This window comes from Eleginops maclovinus, chromosome 16 (assembly GCF_036324505.1).
Source record: "Eleginops maclovinus isolate JMC-PN-2008 ecotype Puerto Natales chromosome 16, JC_Emac_rtc_rv5, whole genome shotgun sequence".
NCBI lineage: Eukaryota > Metazoa > Chordata > Actinopteri > Perciformes > Eleginopidae > Eleginops > Eleginops maclovinus.
This window is the reverse complement of record NC_086364.1, coordinates 4739209-4758385: the sequence shown is the minus strand read 5'-3', so window position 1 is coordinate 4758385 and position 19177 is coordinate 4739209. Positions and strand designations below refer to the sequence as shown.

The 19177-nt window shown below is 39.1% G+C and overlaps 2 protein-coding genes across 9 annotated transcripts in view; one reads left to right on the top strand and one right to left on the bottom strand.

Moving 5' to 3' along the window:
- Positions 1 to 19177, top strand: part of LOC134877851 (caskin-2-like) — a 67662-nt gene that overhangs the window by 25937 nt on the left and 22548 nt on the right. For all 8 annotated transcript variants that reach the window (XM_063903519.1, XM_063903515.1, XM_063903514.1 and 5 more), the window contains exons 4-6: positions 13543 to 13640; positions 14696 to 14841; positions 17040 to 17135. In XM_063903519.1, coding sequence (XP_063759589.1) covers positions 13543 to 13640; positions 14696 to 14841; positions 17040 to 17135 — 340 coding nt within the window. The remainder of the gene's footprint in view (positions 1 to 13542; positions 13641 to 14695; positions 14842 to 17039; positions 17136 to 19177) is intronic.
- LOC134877857 (E3 SUMO-protein ligase ZBED1-like) lies at positions 4488 to 7671 on the bottom strand. The gene is made up of 4 exons (XM_063903525.1): positions 6293 to 7671; positions 5641 to 6148; positions 5207 to 5393; positions 4488 to 5059 (listed from the first exon to the last, which is right to left on the bottom strand). Exons 1-4 carry the CDS (start codon positions 6897 to 6899, stop codon positions 4586 to 4588), a joined length of 1776 nt encoding a protein of 591 aa, XP_063759595.1. The 5' UTR covers positions 6900 to 7671; the 3' UTR covers positions 4488 to 4585.

The window sequence follows — 19177 nt, the reverse complement described above, 5'->3', positions numbered from 1 at the left end:
AATGATACTTTTTTTGTTGTCCAACAGATGGATATAAAATCATAACGTGATGAAAGCTGTGGAAATGTGCATTTTGTGTCTCTTTCAAGGTTCTTTTCAGTATCTACATTTCCGAAACAAAGATTGTGTCCTGTCTTGGCGCTCGTGATTTAATGTCCTCCTGCTGAAACAACGCTCTCTGTTTTAAGTCAACACCGAGGTCGTAACAAAAGTTCAGAGACAGAGGACGAGCTGAGAGTCTGAGGGCCACAGAGTCCCGGGACGTCCTCGATTGCTGGTCTCCTTTGTTTGGCCCCTTAAAGGGCAGAGGGGTGCCCAGCGGGGTCATAGGTCATGTAACAAAGACTGCCTGTTTACAAAGAGCCTGGATGACTTAATGCAGCGCTGACAGCTGAGGAATGAGGGAGTGCTGAGGGGACAGGAAGGAGTCAATTAGTAGTTAATATCAGGGAGAACGTAGACAATGCTGTGGAGCGCTGAAGCTGCAGGGATTAGTCCACCCAAAAGAAAAATAAACACCAGCTCCTTTTTTAAAGAGTTCTTAATGTGAAAAGATCTTTGGAGAGTTCCTGCTTTTCACTGTTTCATATCCTTAAAGTGAATATCTTTGCTGTTTTGACTGACAAAACAAGGCATTGAAAGACCTTGGACGAGGAGAAATTTGGAATGGACATTTTTCACTCTTTATTGACATTTGATACACAGACTCTAGAGATTAATTGGAAGCTAACCGACCAAACTCACCATTTGCCAATTTTAGCTTTGTTGACAGAAAAACAATCTGCAACTTTTTCCTATTTTTCCCGCGCTTCTATTGGCTAGCACTCTAACACCTTGTACGTAATAGGTAAGGGGGTGGGACATCTCTAAGCGGTTGCCCAATCACAACAGAGCCAGCCAGCTAACCGATCAGAGCAGACGGGGCTCTTGTTTCAGACAGAGGGTGACAAGAGGTGCTGCAGCACAGGCAGTGTGAGAACAATAAAGAGCTTTTTGAACATTAAACCAAAAAAAGAGTAAAATATTGCAAATACAACCTTTATTTCCTTTATACATTGAATAAAGTTGCAATGATAAGTCAATCGACAGAAATATAGCCATTAAGATAATTGTGGATGGCTTTTTTTGACCCTTTCAAATATTCTCTTTTATTCCATATAAAGGTATAACATCTTTTTTTATTGCGTTAACAATACGATATATTACATGTCATCACTTTGGACTATGAGAAACTGGGATGAACATTTTTCACAGTTTCTGACATTTAGAAACAAAACTAATCCATAGTTAAAAACTATTTAGATTAATAAAAGTCATTGTTATTTGCACCCCTAAAACCAACACAGCCACATGAGACATTGTTATTGTGTTCTGTTAACTGCTGAAGATATATTTCTGCCAGAGAGTGAATCCCTATTTATTTTAGGTTCTGTGTTTGTGTGCTTGTGTTTTGCGGCTAATAGCCTCCACAGGGACTCTGGATCTCAGACAGTAAAGAAAATGTTTTTCATTATTCATCAGCGATCCGCCTCACAGCTGTATTCACATCTTCCATAACTCAGAAACTTCCCACAATCCTCCAGTGTTCCCCCCGCGGTCTGGTCATGTTTGTACGCAGTCAGTCTGCATTCAGGGACACGGCTTGCTTTTATATCATGTTTCTGCTGTCAGCTTTCTGCAGGGTGGCCATGGTCCTTAAAAAAGTGTCTTCACATTTAGAATACCTTAAATATGTTGTAACTCAACATTTCAGAAATGGAATCCCTTAAACAGACGTAAAAATGTTTAAACTTCACATTTACTCACAGTATAGGATGCCACAAATAGACTTTAAATGTCCTAACTACACATTTTATAGAAGTGCCTTAAAAGTGATAAAAATGTCTTGAAGTCAGGTTTAGAAATAAAATACCTTAAAAAGCATAAACAATGTCTAAACTTCACATAACAAGGAATGCCTTTAATAGACTTAACAATTACTTAACTTATTATTTAGTAATAGAATACCCTTTAAAGACTAAAGAATGTCTTAACTTCACGTTCACTTACTCATTGAATACCTTTAACAAGTCTATATATAAATGTCTTAACTAAGCAATAAAATACTTACTTTTTAGAATACCTTTAAAAAGTGTTGAAATGTGATAAGATCGCGTTTAGTAATAGAATGCCTTACAGGTCCTTTAATGTCTTAACTTCACATTTATTCGTAGAATATCTTAAAAAGCCTTAAAAATGGCTCAGCATCACATTTTGTAATAAATGCTTTAAAAAATACCTAAAAATGTTCACATGTACTCAACAGTTTTAAAAATGTATTTACTTTAAATGTACAAATAGAAATCCTTCAAAAGTCCTGGAAATGTCTGAACTGCACTTTTAATAAAATAATCCCTTAAAAAGGCTTTAAAATGTCTGCTGGTATTTATATACGCAATGCTGTATGCATCGTGGTATTCAAGTTTAGATTACCTGTACCATTTTTTGAAAGAGATTAGCCATTATTGGAGATAGAGAGGGGAGGTCACGCATAAAGGGACTGCAGGCTGGATTCAAACCTGCTTCCGCTGCACCAGGGAGTGAGCCAGAGTACATGGGCCCCTGACCATGTATGGTGAGCTATATGGTGCATGCTTGTACATTATACCTTTGGCTTAATATACCGTATGCGTTAACACAGCCAAAATGATTGAAAATTCAGAAAGCCAAAGCGACACCAGTGAAGCACAAGGCTTGACATTGCAAGTTGAGTGCTTTGGAAACTATTTCTGAACTTAATTCACTGAAATAAGTTCAGAAATAGTTTCCGATGGAGTATGACTGTCTGTAACGTTGTATATGCAGATAAAGGGATTAAATACCAGATTCATGCTAAAACTTTTGCATAAAACAGCTCAAATTCTGCTAATTTATTCGTCTGATCATGACTCTCCAGAGGCCACTGCGTCTTTTGTCGAGCGTGTTTTAACAACAAGAGCACAAATAAAAGGGTAACACTGACAAGAAGAAGAAGAAGGAGGAGGAGAAGGAGGAGGAGGGATGAGGGAGGAAGGAGGAGGAGGAGGAGGAAGAGGAGGAGGAGAAGAAGAAGAAGAGTGCCGGGGGTTATGTTTAATGAAACAGAAAGGCATCCAGCGCGTCTCAACAATAGCTGACATACTTTCCTCGTAGCTCACACAGTTTTGCATTTCAGCAGAGGATTAATTACCCAGCAGCCCCTCCTCTCCAGGTGTACCTGCAGCCTCTTATTACTCCTTTAAGGGAAAGTTTGATTCTGTGAAGACACAGGAAGTGACCTTTAGTGTGATTAAAGGCATGTTAGTGTGTGTGCTGGTCCACCATTCATCATTGGGATTATTTCACTTTATTGACATGCCTGTGTGTGTTTGGGTGAGAAACAAACGGTGTATAAAGGAGCTGCTTTCCTGAGACAAATGAGTGTTTGAGTTTGTTGGCAGGGTGTTTGCTTGTGTTTCTATGGAGAGTAGAGCGGGAATGATGGTGGGAGCTCTCTGGCTTTGGTCCCGGAGAAAAAAACGCACGGCTGCTGGGATACATTTTAAATTGAAATGCTTTTTAGGTTTTTAAATGTCTCCATAGGTTCCAATAAATCATAAAATGTGACGAAAAAAGCATTTGGTAAAAGGTTTGGAAACATGGTGTTAAAAGACAGAAGCAGTAGAACCAGAGAAAATCACAAAAGGTAAATAAACAAGATTTTATAAATCTACTTTTATATACCGTAATTTCCGGACTATAAGCCGCTACTTTTTTCCCACGCTTTGAACCTCGCGGCTTATACAATGACGCGGCTAAGTTATGGATTTTTCCTGCTTTCACAAGCTGCATGCCGCCAAAATGGGATTTTGAAAAAAAATAGACAAAAAACTGAGCACCGTCACATAATGTGACGTAAATCGAGCGTGATCAAACTTCCCATCATTCTGATTACGGTAGTCATTTTGTCACCCTCATCATGGCAAAGACACGGAGAAATGCATATGATGCAGCTTTCAAGTTGAAGGCGATCCATCTGGCAGTTGGAAAAGGAAATACCGGTAGGCACCTGCTGCTTATAGACATGTGCGGCTTATTTATGTACAAAATACATATTTTTATAAAATTCAGTGGGTGCGGCTTATATTCAGGTGCGCTTAATAGTCCGGAAATTACTATATATATATATATATTAGTGGTGGGCATAGATTATTTTTTTTAATCTAGATTAATCTAGATTAATTTTGGAATTAATCTAGATTAATCTAGATTAAAATGGCTCATTTGAATTCTGCCGAAGGCATTCAGAATATGTGTGCTACCCAAATAATGACTAAAAGTAAGTCTTTGAGAACGGGTTTCTCAAGCCAGGTGGTGCATTAGACCAGGGGCTCATCTCCAGTTTCCAAAATGCATCACAAACTGCTTGAGAAAGCTGTTCTATGATAATTGGTGATGAAAATCACCAAATCAATGACAATGAGATGTACTTGTGTTTATTAACTGTTTATTTTTAGTTGAACAGTAGGCCTATATAACAGGTTGTAATGAACTGTTTACAGTCAGTAGCTTTGTGTCAGTCAAAGCTCTATTTCTCCTTCTTCCACCAGTCACTCAGGCAGACCAGTTTGTTCACATTTTCTGGTGACAAACAAGCTCTCCTCTTCTGCACAATATGGCCTGCTAAAGAAAAAAGTCTCTCGCATGGGACAGTTGTGGCAGGGGTCCCCAAGTATTTACGGGCAATTTGGGCCATCTTACCATAGACAGCAGTGTGCTCCGACCACCATTTCAGTGGACACTGATCTAGACTGGCACTGGGCTCTACCTTGTACCTCTCCACTGTACTGTCTTCTGGTGTCTCCTCATCTGATTCTGAGTCGGATCCCATCAGTAGCAGGGCTGTTTTCTTCTTGGGTGGCTCAGGGTTCTCCTCCCTGAGTGGCTGCACAGCAGGTTCTTCTCCCTTCATCAACGCACTTAGCTTTGCCCACACTGGCTCCCTCTCTGCTCTGGGCAAGCACTTGAGGTCCTTAAATCGTGGATCTAGAGCAGTCGCCACCTTTGATGAATAAAAAATAATAATTATTGATTGATGAAAATGTCACTTTCCAAATCCAACCTGCATATTTCTTCATGACTTATTCATCTGGCTTTACAGTCTATTATGGTCATAAAATGCAGTTATCTTCTGGTCACTCTGACATACCTTAAGCCATTCCAGGTTTATTTTCTTCCTCCGCTGGTTGAGGTCCTTGATGAAGGCAGCCTTGAATCGCACAATATAGGCAGGATCATCATCTGAGATGTTCATCGCGTGCTGGAGGTGGCACAGGGCAGGTAGAACCACAGAGCAGGATACATACTTATCTCCACCAAGGAGCTCATTGATGTACCTACAGACAGACAGACAGACAGACAGACAGACAGACAGACAGACAGACAGACAGACAGACAGACAGACAGACAGACAGACAGACAGACACACAGACACACAGACACACACACACAGAGCAAAAAATTATTAGTGACAGATTCATTTAACTCAGATTACACATTTAAGGGCAGGTGTTTCTTACATACAAAGTGACATTTAAAAACTTGTATGCCAATTCATGAACACACTATCTTTGTAGACCATACCTGCATGGCTCCAGCAGTTTCTCTAGCTTTGCCAACTTCTCATAATCCGCATTTGTTGGGAGGGCCAGGTTGTGCTTCTGCAGAGACAGCGTTGTGTGCAGTGCGTCTCTGTTGCGCCTCACGCGCTTTATCATCTCGAGAGTGGAATTCCAACGCGTTGGAACATCTTGCACGAGTGACTCCTTAACTTGTCCAAGGGAGGATTGTTGGACATTTAGCTCGTCTGAGTTGGCCGGACTGTGTTTGAAATGTCCGACCACTTTACGGCACTTGGCCAGTGCACCATCAAAACCACCTTCCCGAAGTGACATTACAATAGCTCTCTGTACAACATGCGCAACACAGGGCAAGTGCTCGAATGGCAGTATCCTCCCTGCTGCCACCATATTAGGAGCGCTATCTGTTCCAATAGTGCTTATTTTGTCAGTTATCCCCCACTGATTAGCGACGTCGAGGAACTGCCTTGCACACGCTTCTGCAAAGTGACGCTCCTCTGTTTTCATCACACCTAACGGACAGACAAAGTAAATTAGAATAATTTCACTACTAGTAGTAAACATATAGCAATTATCAAGAAGCAAACATAACGTGGTGGTAATTAATAGGCTACAAAATTAAATTATGTAATTTAAAATGACATAACGTAGCATACCTAAAGCGAAGGAGTGAAGTTCCCAGCTAGCATCGATGAGGTGTACTGTAACGCCGAGGTAGTTGTCGTTGTTAACGGACGTCCAATGGTCCCCAGTCAGTGCTACAGACCTCGCCTCTACCATCTTCTCAACTTTCGTAGCTTTCTCTTCTGCGTGCTGGTCATGTATTCTCCTCATGATAGTTCGCCTCGCAGGTAGTTTGTAAGATGGGTCACCTGTGGCCGCCTGGAGAACAAGCTCGAGCCCGTCATCTTCAACCACGCTAATCGGCCTGCAGCTGGTGGCAATCCACTGAGCGAGGAGACTAGTTAGCTTGGCTGATAGAGCTGTGCTGACGGGCTTGCCTCGGTTGCACTCAAACATAGTTGTTTGACGACGAGTCTTCCCCCGCGCTACATCAGTGCTTGGCCCGGCATCTTCCGCATTAGCTGAGGGATGCTTTGCGTTTAGGTGGTACTTGAGACTGGATGAACTCCTGCAGTAAACTAATTCCGCATTGCACAAGGTGCAAACAACCTTATTTTTGTCGAGGTTTCCATCGGGAAGCTTCTTAAAAATAAATTTCCCCTGAAGCAAACCCGGCGGCTTCATACCTGCTGTATCCATGTTAGCATGTCACGTTTAATGTGGCTGATTTGACCGGGGTCAGATCCACAGACAGAAGAAACACAGGTCAAAGACTCGATCTCGCCCCCTACAGTGCAATTCGGCTAGGTATACATCCGCGCTAAATTATCAAGGTGAAAGTCATCATAGCTTGCGTAGTATAGACCCAGCTCCCAACCCAACTTTGAGAATAGATTAACGGCGATATTTTTTTTTATCGCCGACAAGAGTCTCACGTTAACGCAGCACGTTAACGCCGATAACGGCCCACCACTAATATATATATATATATGTATATGGTCCAATGAATATCACTTGCTCACGAGACTTAGTACTGCTTCGAAAGAAATGTTTCCTACAATAAATATATATACAAAAAAAGGTCACTCTCTAATATTCGTTGGACCGCCTTTAGCTTTGATTATGGCACGCATTCGCTGTGGCATCGTTTCCACAAGCTTCTGCAATGTCACAACATTTATTTCTGTCTTGCATTAATTTTTCGCCAAGATCTTGTATTGATGACGGGAGATTCGGACCACTGCGCAAAGTCTTCTCCAGCACATCCCAAAGATTCTCAATCGGGTTCAGGTCTGGACTCTGTGGGGGCCGATCCATGTGTGAAATTATGTCTCATGCTCCCTGAACCACTCTTTCACAGTTTGAGCCCGATGGATCCTGGTATTGTCATCTTGGAACATGCCCGTGCCATCAGGGAAGAAAAACTCCATTGATGGAATAACCTGGTCCTTCCAGAGATGGGAGTAAGTCACACATATGCAAGTCTCAAGCAAGTCTCAAGTCTTAACCTTCAAGTCTCAAGCAAGTCCCAAGTCATTTTTGTGAGAGTCGAGTCAAGTCAAGTCATAGCTTAGGTCAAGCAAGTCACAAGTCAAGTCATAGAAATATAATAACCTGGAAGACAACCATCTTAAAACTTTAAGAGACTGCAGCCTAAGTTTTATGTAGCCCTCATTTGCACAAAAGGGCTAACAAATAGAGGAAGGGGATATAAGGCTAAAGAATAATTATAAATACTCACTCGGACCAGCAGGATCAGAATTACTAGGAACGACTACAGGGCCTGGTGTACCAAACAATAATTACCAGACAGAGTACTCAACACAGTAGTTTGTCTTGAGAACAGCAGCAAACCACTTCCTTTTATTTACAACCATTTTTTCAATATGTTGCAAAAGACAGTCCTTTTTTTAATGTGTTGCAAAAGACAGAAGACAAAGAAGTGCAAGAAGGAATGAACTTGAACAAATACAACTTCTATGTCCACTACTCCTTCAAAAAGGCCTCACTCTCTCATACTGTATGTTGTGAATGTGTGTGTGTGTGTGTGTGTGTGTGAGGGGGAGAGAGAGAGAGAGAGAGAGAGAGGGTGTGTGTGTGTGTGTGAGAGAGAGAAAGAGAGAGTGTGTGTGTGTGAGAGAGAGAAAGAGAGAGAGAGTGTGTGTGTGTGTGAGAGAGAGAGAGTGTGTGAGAGACAGGGATTCCACGCTGACCAAACTCACACTCGAACATTTCTTTGAATGAGCAGCTTGTATGGAGAATGTGGCTCAACCTGGAGGCTTTCGCAATGGCTGCACCAACAATTCTGGTCTCTTTCAGGCCATCTCTCACGACCAGTTGCAGTGTATGTGCAAAACACTGCATTCTGCATTCACTCTTCGCCATGATAAAGAGGTCAACCCTCTCTTGATCCTCTGGTGATAGGTCATTCCACAGATCAGCATCGTCTAGGTCTTCTTCTTCCTCTTGACCTGGAAAGCAGGTGGTGAAGGCCTTCTTCATGTTGGCCGCATTATCACAGATAATGTGGTCCAACTTCCTTCTCAGCTTGAAATCTTCACACACCTGCTGAAACTCCTCACAAATCCTTTCACCAGTATGTGATCCTTTGAAACGGCTGCATGCCAGTAAAGCCGACTTCAAAGAGAGGGAGTCATCAGCTGAAGTCATCAGCCAGTGTACTGTTACCCCAAAGAACCCCCTTATCTGTCTGTCGGACCATATAACTACAGTCACCGACACACTATCTGCATTTCCTAGGTCTGATTTTAGCTTCATCCGTCGCTCAGCCACTACCTCATCCAGCTTCGTGGTTATTGTCCTGCGGCTTACAGGGGCGTACCTGCTGTCCACTACAGTCAAAAAGTGCTGAAAGCTTGGGTGTTCAATTATGGATAGTGGCAGGTTGCAGTCAATTATCAGATCCGACAGGATTGAGTTGCTGATGGCTCTCTGCTGTGGATGATTAAAGCTGTAGGTATTGCTTGGAGTTCTTGAAGTCATAAACTGCGATATCATTGGCTGAGTGGTGTCAAATGTGTCCTTAGTAGTGATGTACTCTTCAAATCTAGACAGAGGGGAGAAGTGCAAAAAAACTACTTTTAGCTAGGGTGACCAGACGTCCTCTTTTGCCCGGACATGTCCTCTTTTTACGTCCTGTCCGGAGCGTCCGGGGGGTTTTATAAATTCATGAAAACGTCCGGTTTTCACTGTTGGGACCATTAAGCGTGTACTTAAATTGACTGGCGCTTCCCCCCACCCCCCAACAATCGCAAGTGTCCTCTTTTTCGCCACCTCAAATCTGGTGTCCTCTTTTTCGCCACCTCAAATCTGGTCACCCTATTTTAGCTCATGTTTTCATTGCATAATATTCCATTAATAAATACCATACGGAAATGAAATGGAGACACTTCTATGTTCTATACTACGATTTACTCTTGAAAGTGGCCCATTTCTCATTTATGTCATACATCTCTCATATATCATATACTTATACATACATTTACAGTAATAGGGTTTGTGCATGTTGTTTGGCTGTTATACTTTATATATGATTTAACAAAAAAAAAGCAGCTAGCGCTAACAAGCTAACAGCTACATTGATGTGGTAGACTTTGGACTAGCAACTAGCGCTAGCTAGACCTGATCTGCCAAGTGAATCAATCTGGCAATTTCAGATAGGCTGCCGTATTTCAGTCAAATTGTCTGTTATTTGATAGGCGGGATCAATGTGAAACTAAGTCAACATGATTAAAACGTAATGTGATGCAAACAGTAAGCTCTTGTCACGTTTGACTGATGGAGATGGGATGTTAGCTGCCAGCTAACGTTAGATTAACAATAATGTGAAATTAGCTAGAGACATTACTTACTTTTCTTTGTGTAGTCGGAAATGGCGGATGAAATTTGACGTGGTGCTGGATGTGTCGGATATTTTTGTGCTGCACACCTTGCACACGGCGAATCGTTTCTTTAGTTGAGTTGAATAGTCTTTAAATCAAATTTTATGATTTTGGGAACACTGGCTGCAGTAGCAGCAGAACTGGTAGCACCTTCCATCTTCCAAACCCCGACCGCTCTACTGTAGATGGCGGGCGCATCACCTAGTAGAGATTACTGGTTGCCAGGTTCGCCCACATGCAACAGGAAACATCCAATCGAAAATATTTTTTATTATTATTATTCACCAATTAACCAAGACAGCAATGACTTGTCGAGTCATTGCATGCAAGTCTAAGTCAAGTCTCAAGTCATGAGTAGCAAGTCCAAGTCAAGTCAAGTCTTTTCTCACTGTTGATCAAGCAAGTCACAAGTCCTCAATCTGGCGACTTAAGTCTGACTCGAGTCAAGTCACTAGACTCGAGTCCCCCATCTCTGGGTCCTTCAGTATATTCAGGTAGTCAGCTGACCTCATTCTTTGGGCACGTTGCTGAACCTAGACCAGACCAACTGCAGCAACCCCAGATCATAGCACTGCCCCCACAGGCTTGTGACCTTAAATGCTTTAAAAAATAAATATATATATATATATATATATATATGTATATACATATATATATATATATATATATATATATATATATATATGTATATACATATATATATATATACATATATATATATATATGTATATACATATATATATATATATATTTATATATATATATATATGTATATATATATATGTATATATATATATATATACATATATACATATATATATATGTATATATATAATGTGATATGAAACAACTTTAAAAACAGGATGATAAAGTAAGCAATACCTCTAAAACACCACAGTTTTATGTGCTAAATTGTTAACACTATTACTACATTTAACAAAAGTATGTATTGCACAAGATCAGTGTGATTCAACAACACGAACGCAGACTCATTGTTGAAATCCGAAACTTCTTAGATTGAATCTGAAAAGTCATGATCTTAAGTAAAATATGTTTATTGAAGAAGAAAAGCCTGTGGAACATTTGAGACGGTGTGCTTTTATGCAGGACATTTACTTGTAACCGAGTACTTTTTATAGTGTAAGGATCTACCATTTGTAGTGTGTTCTGTGTGATGTTTTCCTGTAAAATGTTCTCCATGTGCCAACATGCCTGACCTATACTCATAAAGAACAGCTCGTAAATGTTCTGAGTAACACTATCATCTCATAAAAAAAGAGGCTTACAAATGAGCCAAGCTCTCTGTGAACATGAACACACTGTAAATCCTGTTTTTCTCTTGGGGGAGAAGTCATAACTTATTAAAGTGAGACTGGGAGAATGCTTTTTAACATCCGGTCTGTGACAGGTCTGTAAAATGCAAAGAAAGTTTATTATTTATGTATACATCAAAACACAGAGGACCTGAATATGATCACTGTGGGACACCTTTAATACAAAAGCTCAGACTTGATCTAAAAACTAGTCTGATACTCTAGGGGTTTAGGGTCACTGCTTCTCCTCTATACTATATTTAAGTACACATCATTTTACCTGACTTAAGTATTTCCCTGTAGTTTACTGTACTACTCTACCTCTTACTAAACAAAGTGTTTAAAATGTGCTCCAAATGGACAAATAACATCATTGAAATGACAGCAGCGTTGTAAGGGTCCCATCCCATTACGACATTAGCTTCATAGAATATTCCCCCTTCTCCCGTACATTTTAGATTCTTATCTCTTTTAAATTGTATGACTTTATCTATGTGGAATATTTTCCACTTTAATCCGAGAATATTCATTTTTTGTCCTCTTCTCTGTACCCTCTCAGTAATCCGTCCATTATAGTCGGAGCAGCCCCCAGGGCTGTCTCTGTTTCTGTGCCCTCATGAGTACCAGTGCTCACGTTATTACGCAACAGAGAGAAAGCTTCAATAAGAACCCCCCCCATCCCCCCCATTCATTTCTTCTTCTCCTCTAATGTCTCAACCTGCTTTATTTACCACATGTAGCCTGTAGCTTTATTTCCTCTCCTGTCTGAGTTCCACATGTGGGGGAGGACGCTCAGATGTGATGGCTGCGGTACACGTAGTGGTTTATTATAATATTCCTCTATTAAAACACCATTTCTTCAATTATATTTCAGATACATTTAGAAAGATATATAATACTTTTTAAAGGGTTTTTTGTCTCAATATTACCCAATTCCCCAGCCCTCTGCTTTAACTGGTGAACTGTTTTTTGATCCTGTGTTTTATCAGGGTTTTAACAGGGTGTGTAGCTAACCTGTGGCTGCAAGTCCACCTCTGACTCACGCAAAAAAACACACACATCTGAAAAAACACACACACACCTTTCTTTTTAAAGACACTTTAGTTAAAATGTCTGAAGTCAAAGGGGATATCAGTTTAAAACATCAGTCCTGTTTGCAACACTCTCTTCCCTCCTAACGTCCTTTTTATTACGGTTGATCTTTTAATAATTTTAATACCCGCATCAAGGTAGAAAAGCCTTTGAACCACGGCCGCGCCCGACTCTTTGTCTTCAGCTTTCAGTCAGCCCGATGATGAACCTATTAATCACACAAATAATCCTCAGGTGATTAGACAATGAAAAGAAACTGCAGCCCTAATAAGCTCTCACTCCTGTATTGCAGGTTTATTTATTTATTTTTATTTTCAGCCAAGGCAGAATATGACTTAAGATACCAGGGACCATTACATGTTTAAAAAATAGATATATATTTTCCATTTTCTATTTGTTACCTTTTTGTTCCCTTAATACCGTCATAATTATAATAGTTATTATTATCATTATTACTTTTTTAAAGCTATTTTCATTTTATTCTTCTGTTTTAAAAAAGTATTATGATTATTTATTATAATATAATAATAAAATAATATTCATAATTTGGTGTAAGCTTATTATTATTATTGTATATAATGTATGTGTCCATTGAAATAAAACTTTTTTACACTTCTATATTTTTATGTTAAACAAATCAAGATATTAATATATATATAAAGAAATATATGTGAAAATGATTTAACATGTTTTATTACAGATTCTAACAGTTACATATTTGTTTTATTATACCATAATATATAAAGTATTATCATATTTTTTATTTGGATATTATTCCTTGAACTATAAACCCTGAAAGACTGATGGTTTAAATGAAAACTTTTCCCAAAGAGAACCCCTGCAGTAATGAATGTAATAAATGTTTTAATGATCTTTTTTATTAAGTTTGTGAGTCCCTTGTTAAACCTCAGATGTGTGTCATTGTATTAACAGTTTGACACATTTAAGCCTGACTCTGTATCTGTTGACGGATTAGGATCCAGCGGTGTATTATTTACCGTATGTATTTATAATGTAATGTCTGTGGTCCCTCAGGTTTTCGGCCCTGCACCACGCCGCCCTCACAGGAACCACAGAGCTGCTGGCGGCCCTGCTGGAGGCCCAGGCCTCCGTGGACGTCAAAGACAGTAACGGTGAGTGACACTTTCACACTGAGAGGATAACAGCCATCACGATACGTTAAGAGTTAAGATTACATTAAAGTGCATGCAAAAAAGGAAATGTTGATCAAAATACAATAAAAACAAACAGACATACAAGAAAATAGATCATTTAAAATGTGAAAACCTTTGCATTGTAAACGAGTTAAACAAACAATGCAAAGGAATAGTTAAAACTTTGAAGACATTAAATACAATTAAATATTCTAAATTGAAAGATACATTAAGAAAATGATAGGCCAAAAAGGAATGAAAAAACAGTTCAAATTTGACAGCAGTTGCATGTAAAGTAGAAATAAGAAAAAACAAGTAACAATAAGAAATCAATAGTTTAAACAAATCAAAAAAAAATGCATTAAAACCACAGAGTTGACCACTGTTTAACCTCTGAAGAACTGGAAGAAGTACTCACATCTCATACTTGAGTAAAAGTAGAAGTTCCAGAGTGTAGGAATACTCTGCTACAGTAAAAGTCCTGCATTCAAAATGTTCCTCCAGTGAAAGTAGAAAGTACTCTCATCTAAATGTACTTAAAGTAGCGACAGTAAAAGTAGTCATTGTTTGATTGGTCCATTTCAGAATAATATCTCTGATATGTTTTATATTTATTGATCATTAAAGTGTTCTCAGAGCTGGTAAAGGTGCAGCTAGTTTGAATGGCTTTGTATACTGCAGGGTAGCTACTGGATTTACTGCAGGTGAACTACAGTCTGATTTAAGGGCTGATTATATTTACCATCAGTAATCCTAATCTGTAAAGTATCTGAAGGGATTAAATGCAAGTGTAGGTACACCATTTACTTGTGAATTGTAGTGGAGTAAAAGAACAAAGTAGCATAAAACGAAAATACTGAAGTAAAGAACAAGTATCTCTAAAATGGACTTAAGTTCAGTACTTTGTTACTTGCCCCCTCTACCAAACCTCTACCAGATAGAAGTGTTCCCCTAAACATAACCCAGATAACTCAACTTAATAAATAAAGTTTGTTTGTCCTGACCTAAAAGAATACACTGTGGTTACTCTGCAGGGATGCGTCCGCTGCACTATGCAGCCTGGCAGGGGAAGGCGGACTCGGTCCTGATGCTGCTGCGCGCCGCCGCCTCGGTGAACGGCGTCTCTCTGGACGGACACATCCCGCTTCACCTCGCCGCACAGTACGGACACTACCAAGTGGTGAGGGAGGAACCCTTTTATTTTAGTCCTTTTGTTCCTTTTTGTCATTTTTAGGCAACCTCATGCTTTTGTTAGTGACTCAAAGTCTGGGCATTTTAATCAGAATGAGAAATACTTGCAGGAAAAAGTTACAGTTGCTCCGTTTTAAAATGATTTAAAAAAAAAATACAAATAAACATAGAGAAGTTAAAATGTGTGCACTGTAAAACAATATTGACCATACAAATAATAACAGAATTTTATACAAGAATTACAAAAATAGAATAAAATACAAATAAAATTAAGATTAAAAAACAATATACACATCTTCTCAATCAGAACTACATATATTCAGAAGAGTATGTAAACACTATAAATAGTAGAATACTTTCTAATATACAAATCTATATGACATCAAAATATAGTGTACTATATACATGAAATAATTCTGTGCAGCATCTTGAAATTTAAAGTAAAATATATCATTTTAAGAGATAAACATCTTATACAATCTAGTATAACACATTCTAGTCAAAAAAGACCCAAACATAGAATGCAGAGTCTCCCCACCTTTTGTCACCATGGTTACATTTTTAATAGTAAATATCTTGGCTTTTCTCTTAAAGCCCCTCTTTATGTTTGATGCATTATTTTATTGATAGTTCTGGAAATTAACTGCAGTGGAAACTTTTTGCATGATATACTTCATCCCTAAGTAAACGCTTGCTGGCATTTTTAGCGCTGAATAACATCAATGATGGCTGTTTTCTGAGTTGGGGGTGTGGCCTTGATTGTGTCTGAGCAGCACAGATGTGAGGGAGGCTTTCATGAGGACACGAACCCTGCAGAGGTTTTTATTAATAATCCTGAGGTCATTTTTAAGAACAGGATTAGGATGAATATAGGTGATGTGTATCCCCCCTCCACACACACACACACACACACACACACACACACGCTTTGTGAGATTTTACTCTTTATGTTTTCACAAAACATGTGATTAATCCTTATCCAAAAATTGAATTACGCTCATTTTCATTTTCAGTTTCATATTTATATTTAGTGTCTCTCCTGGGACATGTCTCCATGCTTTAATGTTCAAAAAGCTCTTTATTTTTTTCATACTGTCTGTGCTGCAGCACCTCTTTTCACCCTCTGTCTGAAACCAGAGTCTGCTCTGATTGGTTAGCTGGCCCGCTCTGTTGTGATTGGTCAACCACTTAGAAATGTCCCACCCCTTAATCTATTATGTACAATGTGTTGGAGAGCTAGCCAATTGAAGCACAAGTGTTACATAGTGATGTCATCATGTTACAGAAGTAAACAAAGGAGTCCAATCGAGGCGTTTCAGGCAGTGTGTTGGGGGGGGGGGGCTGTACACAGGAACACAGGGATTTTTGCCTTTGTAGAGCATTTACATGCACAAAAACGTATATAACACTGGAAAATATATATTTTTTAAAACACAATAGGGCCGCTTTAGAAACCTTTTATACATCAATTGATTAATTGAATGATCTAGAAAGTAATCTGCAGTTTAATCAAAAATAACAATTAGCATTATTTTTAATTATAGATTCCTATTTGTATTTTGTAGCCAGGCAATCTGTGACAATTGTTTTTTGAAAGGTTAAAGAGCATCTGCCTGCTTGGATTGTCTGAGATTATAGATTATCATCTGTTGTCTTTTTTTTTTTTTACAGCCACATGTAAACACAGCTCCAGCTAATGCCAACAGTCTGCCTTAAATCCCTTTTTTTTTTGAGTGTAATCCAGCCTGCAGGGTTCCCCACGGAGTGCGATAAAAACACACATCTGTGGACTCCATCCCCATGTGTGCCATGGATAAAACCGGCCTGATTGGCTGAGAGGGGAGAAACATTATCCATCCCCCACTCCTTCGAGGTGCTCTGCAGGTGTTTCCTCCTGCAGCTATAGGGTCACGCTTACAGTTTCCCTTTGCTTATTGTTTCAATGCTAAGCTAAGCTAACTCCAGCACATACACACAGAGAAAGTGTATATTTGGGCCCCTTGTTTTTGTCTCCTTCTTGTTGTTTTTTGGTCGTTTTAATGTCTGTTAAACCTCACAAAGACGTGTGTGTGTGTGTGTGTGTGTGTGTGTGTGTGTGTGTGTGTGTGTGTGTGTGTGTGTGTGTGTGTGTGTGTGTGTGTGTGTGTGTGTGTGTGTGTGTGTGTGTGTGTGTGTGTGTGTTTTCAGTCTGAGATGTTGCTGCAGCATCAGTCTAACCCCTGTCTGGTCAACAAAGCCAAGAAGACTCCTCTGGACCTCGCCTGTGAGTTTGGAAGAGTCCAGGTGAGAAGGTTTCTTTATATTTCTCGACATGGTTATATTTAGGGTCTAAGCAGGAAAGTACAGGCAAAAATATACAGTTACTTACTTATAAATTACAGAGTTTGGGTTATTTAGCTTCTAAGCATGCATTCTCTCATATTAAAGGAAAGAAAACTTTTTTCATTTTTTTCATTTTTCTAACTTTGTCTATTTGTGTCTGTGAATTCCTCCGAAATTCACCAAAAGTAAGCATTATATAATTCCTCATTGTTTATAGATACATAATATTTCAGAAAAAGTACAATACAAAAAATAAGTGTCTTAATATAAATAAAAGCGACACAAAGAGAGAATAATGAGTAAAGAAATATATTAACAACAAAAAGCAAGACAATCAAATAAATGATTTAATTGTTGTATTATTATTTCAAAACAATGTTATTAATAAATAATTAAAAAGAAATTGCATTTAAAAGACATTCATTTGAACGTATTGTCCGTAATCAGCTAAGGAGAAAATTCATGGCGGTATTATTTAGTCATATTTTTACTCCATTTACCTGTAGAGTGTACAGTATTTTATAATACATATATTTAAAGTCTGCTTTCTGCTGTGTGCAAATATCATTCCGAATATGATTTATAGAGCATTTAATGACCATTACGATAAAAAAAAATTGTCTGGTTGTTGACAGTATTTTCGGATTTATCGAGTGATACAAAGAAAGTCCTCTATAAAAACATTTGACTCTAATCTGTCAACATAATCAAACATGCATTTTGAACCTGGCTTTATCCAATGTTCACATTTCTTCACATTAGCACACATTCAAAAAAATAATGCCTCATTTGCATATGTAAACAAAACATTTCAGAAAACTAATAATACAAATAATGATTGTCTTAATGTCACTAATCATTTGGGTGAGTTTCATGGTGATGAAGTAGTCAAGGTTTCACCCTCTCCACCTGTAGGGTGTCCTTCAGCGCTGGTGTCGTTTTGTAGTCAAAACAAAATCTTGCTGAATGAAACTCCCAGAGTGTTAACTGATGGTTGGAAAACACAAAGTCACAGCTGGACAAACACACACACACACACAAGGACATACACAAAAAGTGTGTAAACATCTTTCTCTGTCTCCATGTTGATCCCTAAAGCCTAGATTTTGTCGCAACAGCTACACAAACAAATCAAACTCACTCCTTCATCAATCAGGCGCACAAATCTGGATTAATAATGAGCATGAGGTTTGACACTGAAGTGATACATTTTCTATTCTAAAGAGGTATAGTCAGGGTGCGATTTGTAGGGGGGGATGGTGAGGATTTCCCCCCCTCTGGTTTTCCTATCCCTACCTCTGCTAAATTATTTTTATCTCCGGTGGGGACAAGGATTTCCCCCCCTTGATAGCGATGAATGCAACTTAACTGCTAGCCTACTTAAACTCTTGAAATCTAACGATCTTCAGTGTCTTTACATCAGAGTAGGCTATTCAGCAGCCTTCTGGCAGACGGTGCATATTTCTGAACGTCATCGAACACAAAAACATTGTAACATTTTTGTGCGGGAACTTCGCAGGAAAAACAGCGCTGAACCAAACATGAAACGCGTTCAGAGCAGCATATCATCTTACTTTACAGGACCCATTTGCAGAATTGTGGATAGAAGAGGGCCGAAATGCTGCAGACAATGCCCCGATAGGAAAAACAAAAAAGCCACCACAAATTTGTCACCAGAGCCGACTGTTTACTTTGTCTAGTTTTCCAGACCTGTCCCTGAGTGTTGACAGCACGTTGTGCTATTTAGTGAATTATTTTGAGTGTTTGATTTAAGTTAATTGGAGGGTCTTTTCATGGAGAGCATTGATGCTGTTCTATGGTGCTTTCTGCCTGTTAGTGCGTACGCATGTTTTTGTGACGTTGAATAGAAATCCATGTATGGGTTATTAAAAGTTTTGCCATGTTGTGATGGGGACTAATCCACGGACCCGAAAAAAGGGCCTGTCTACTTTTTGGGTTTTTTTCTCCCTAGTTATGCAAGTTAAAAGTCCAATGTTCTTGTC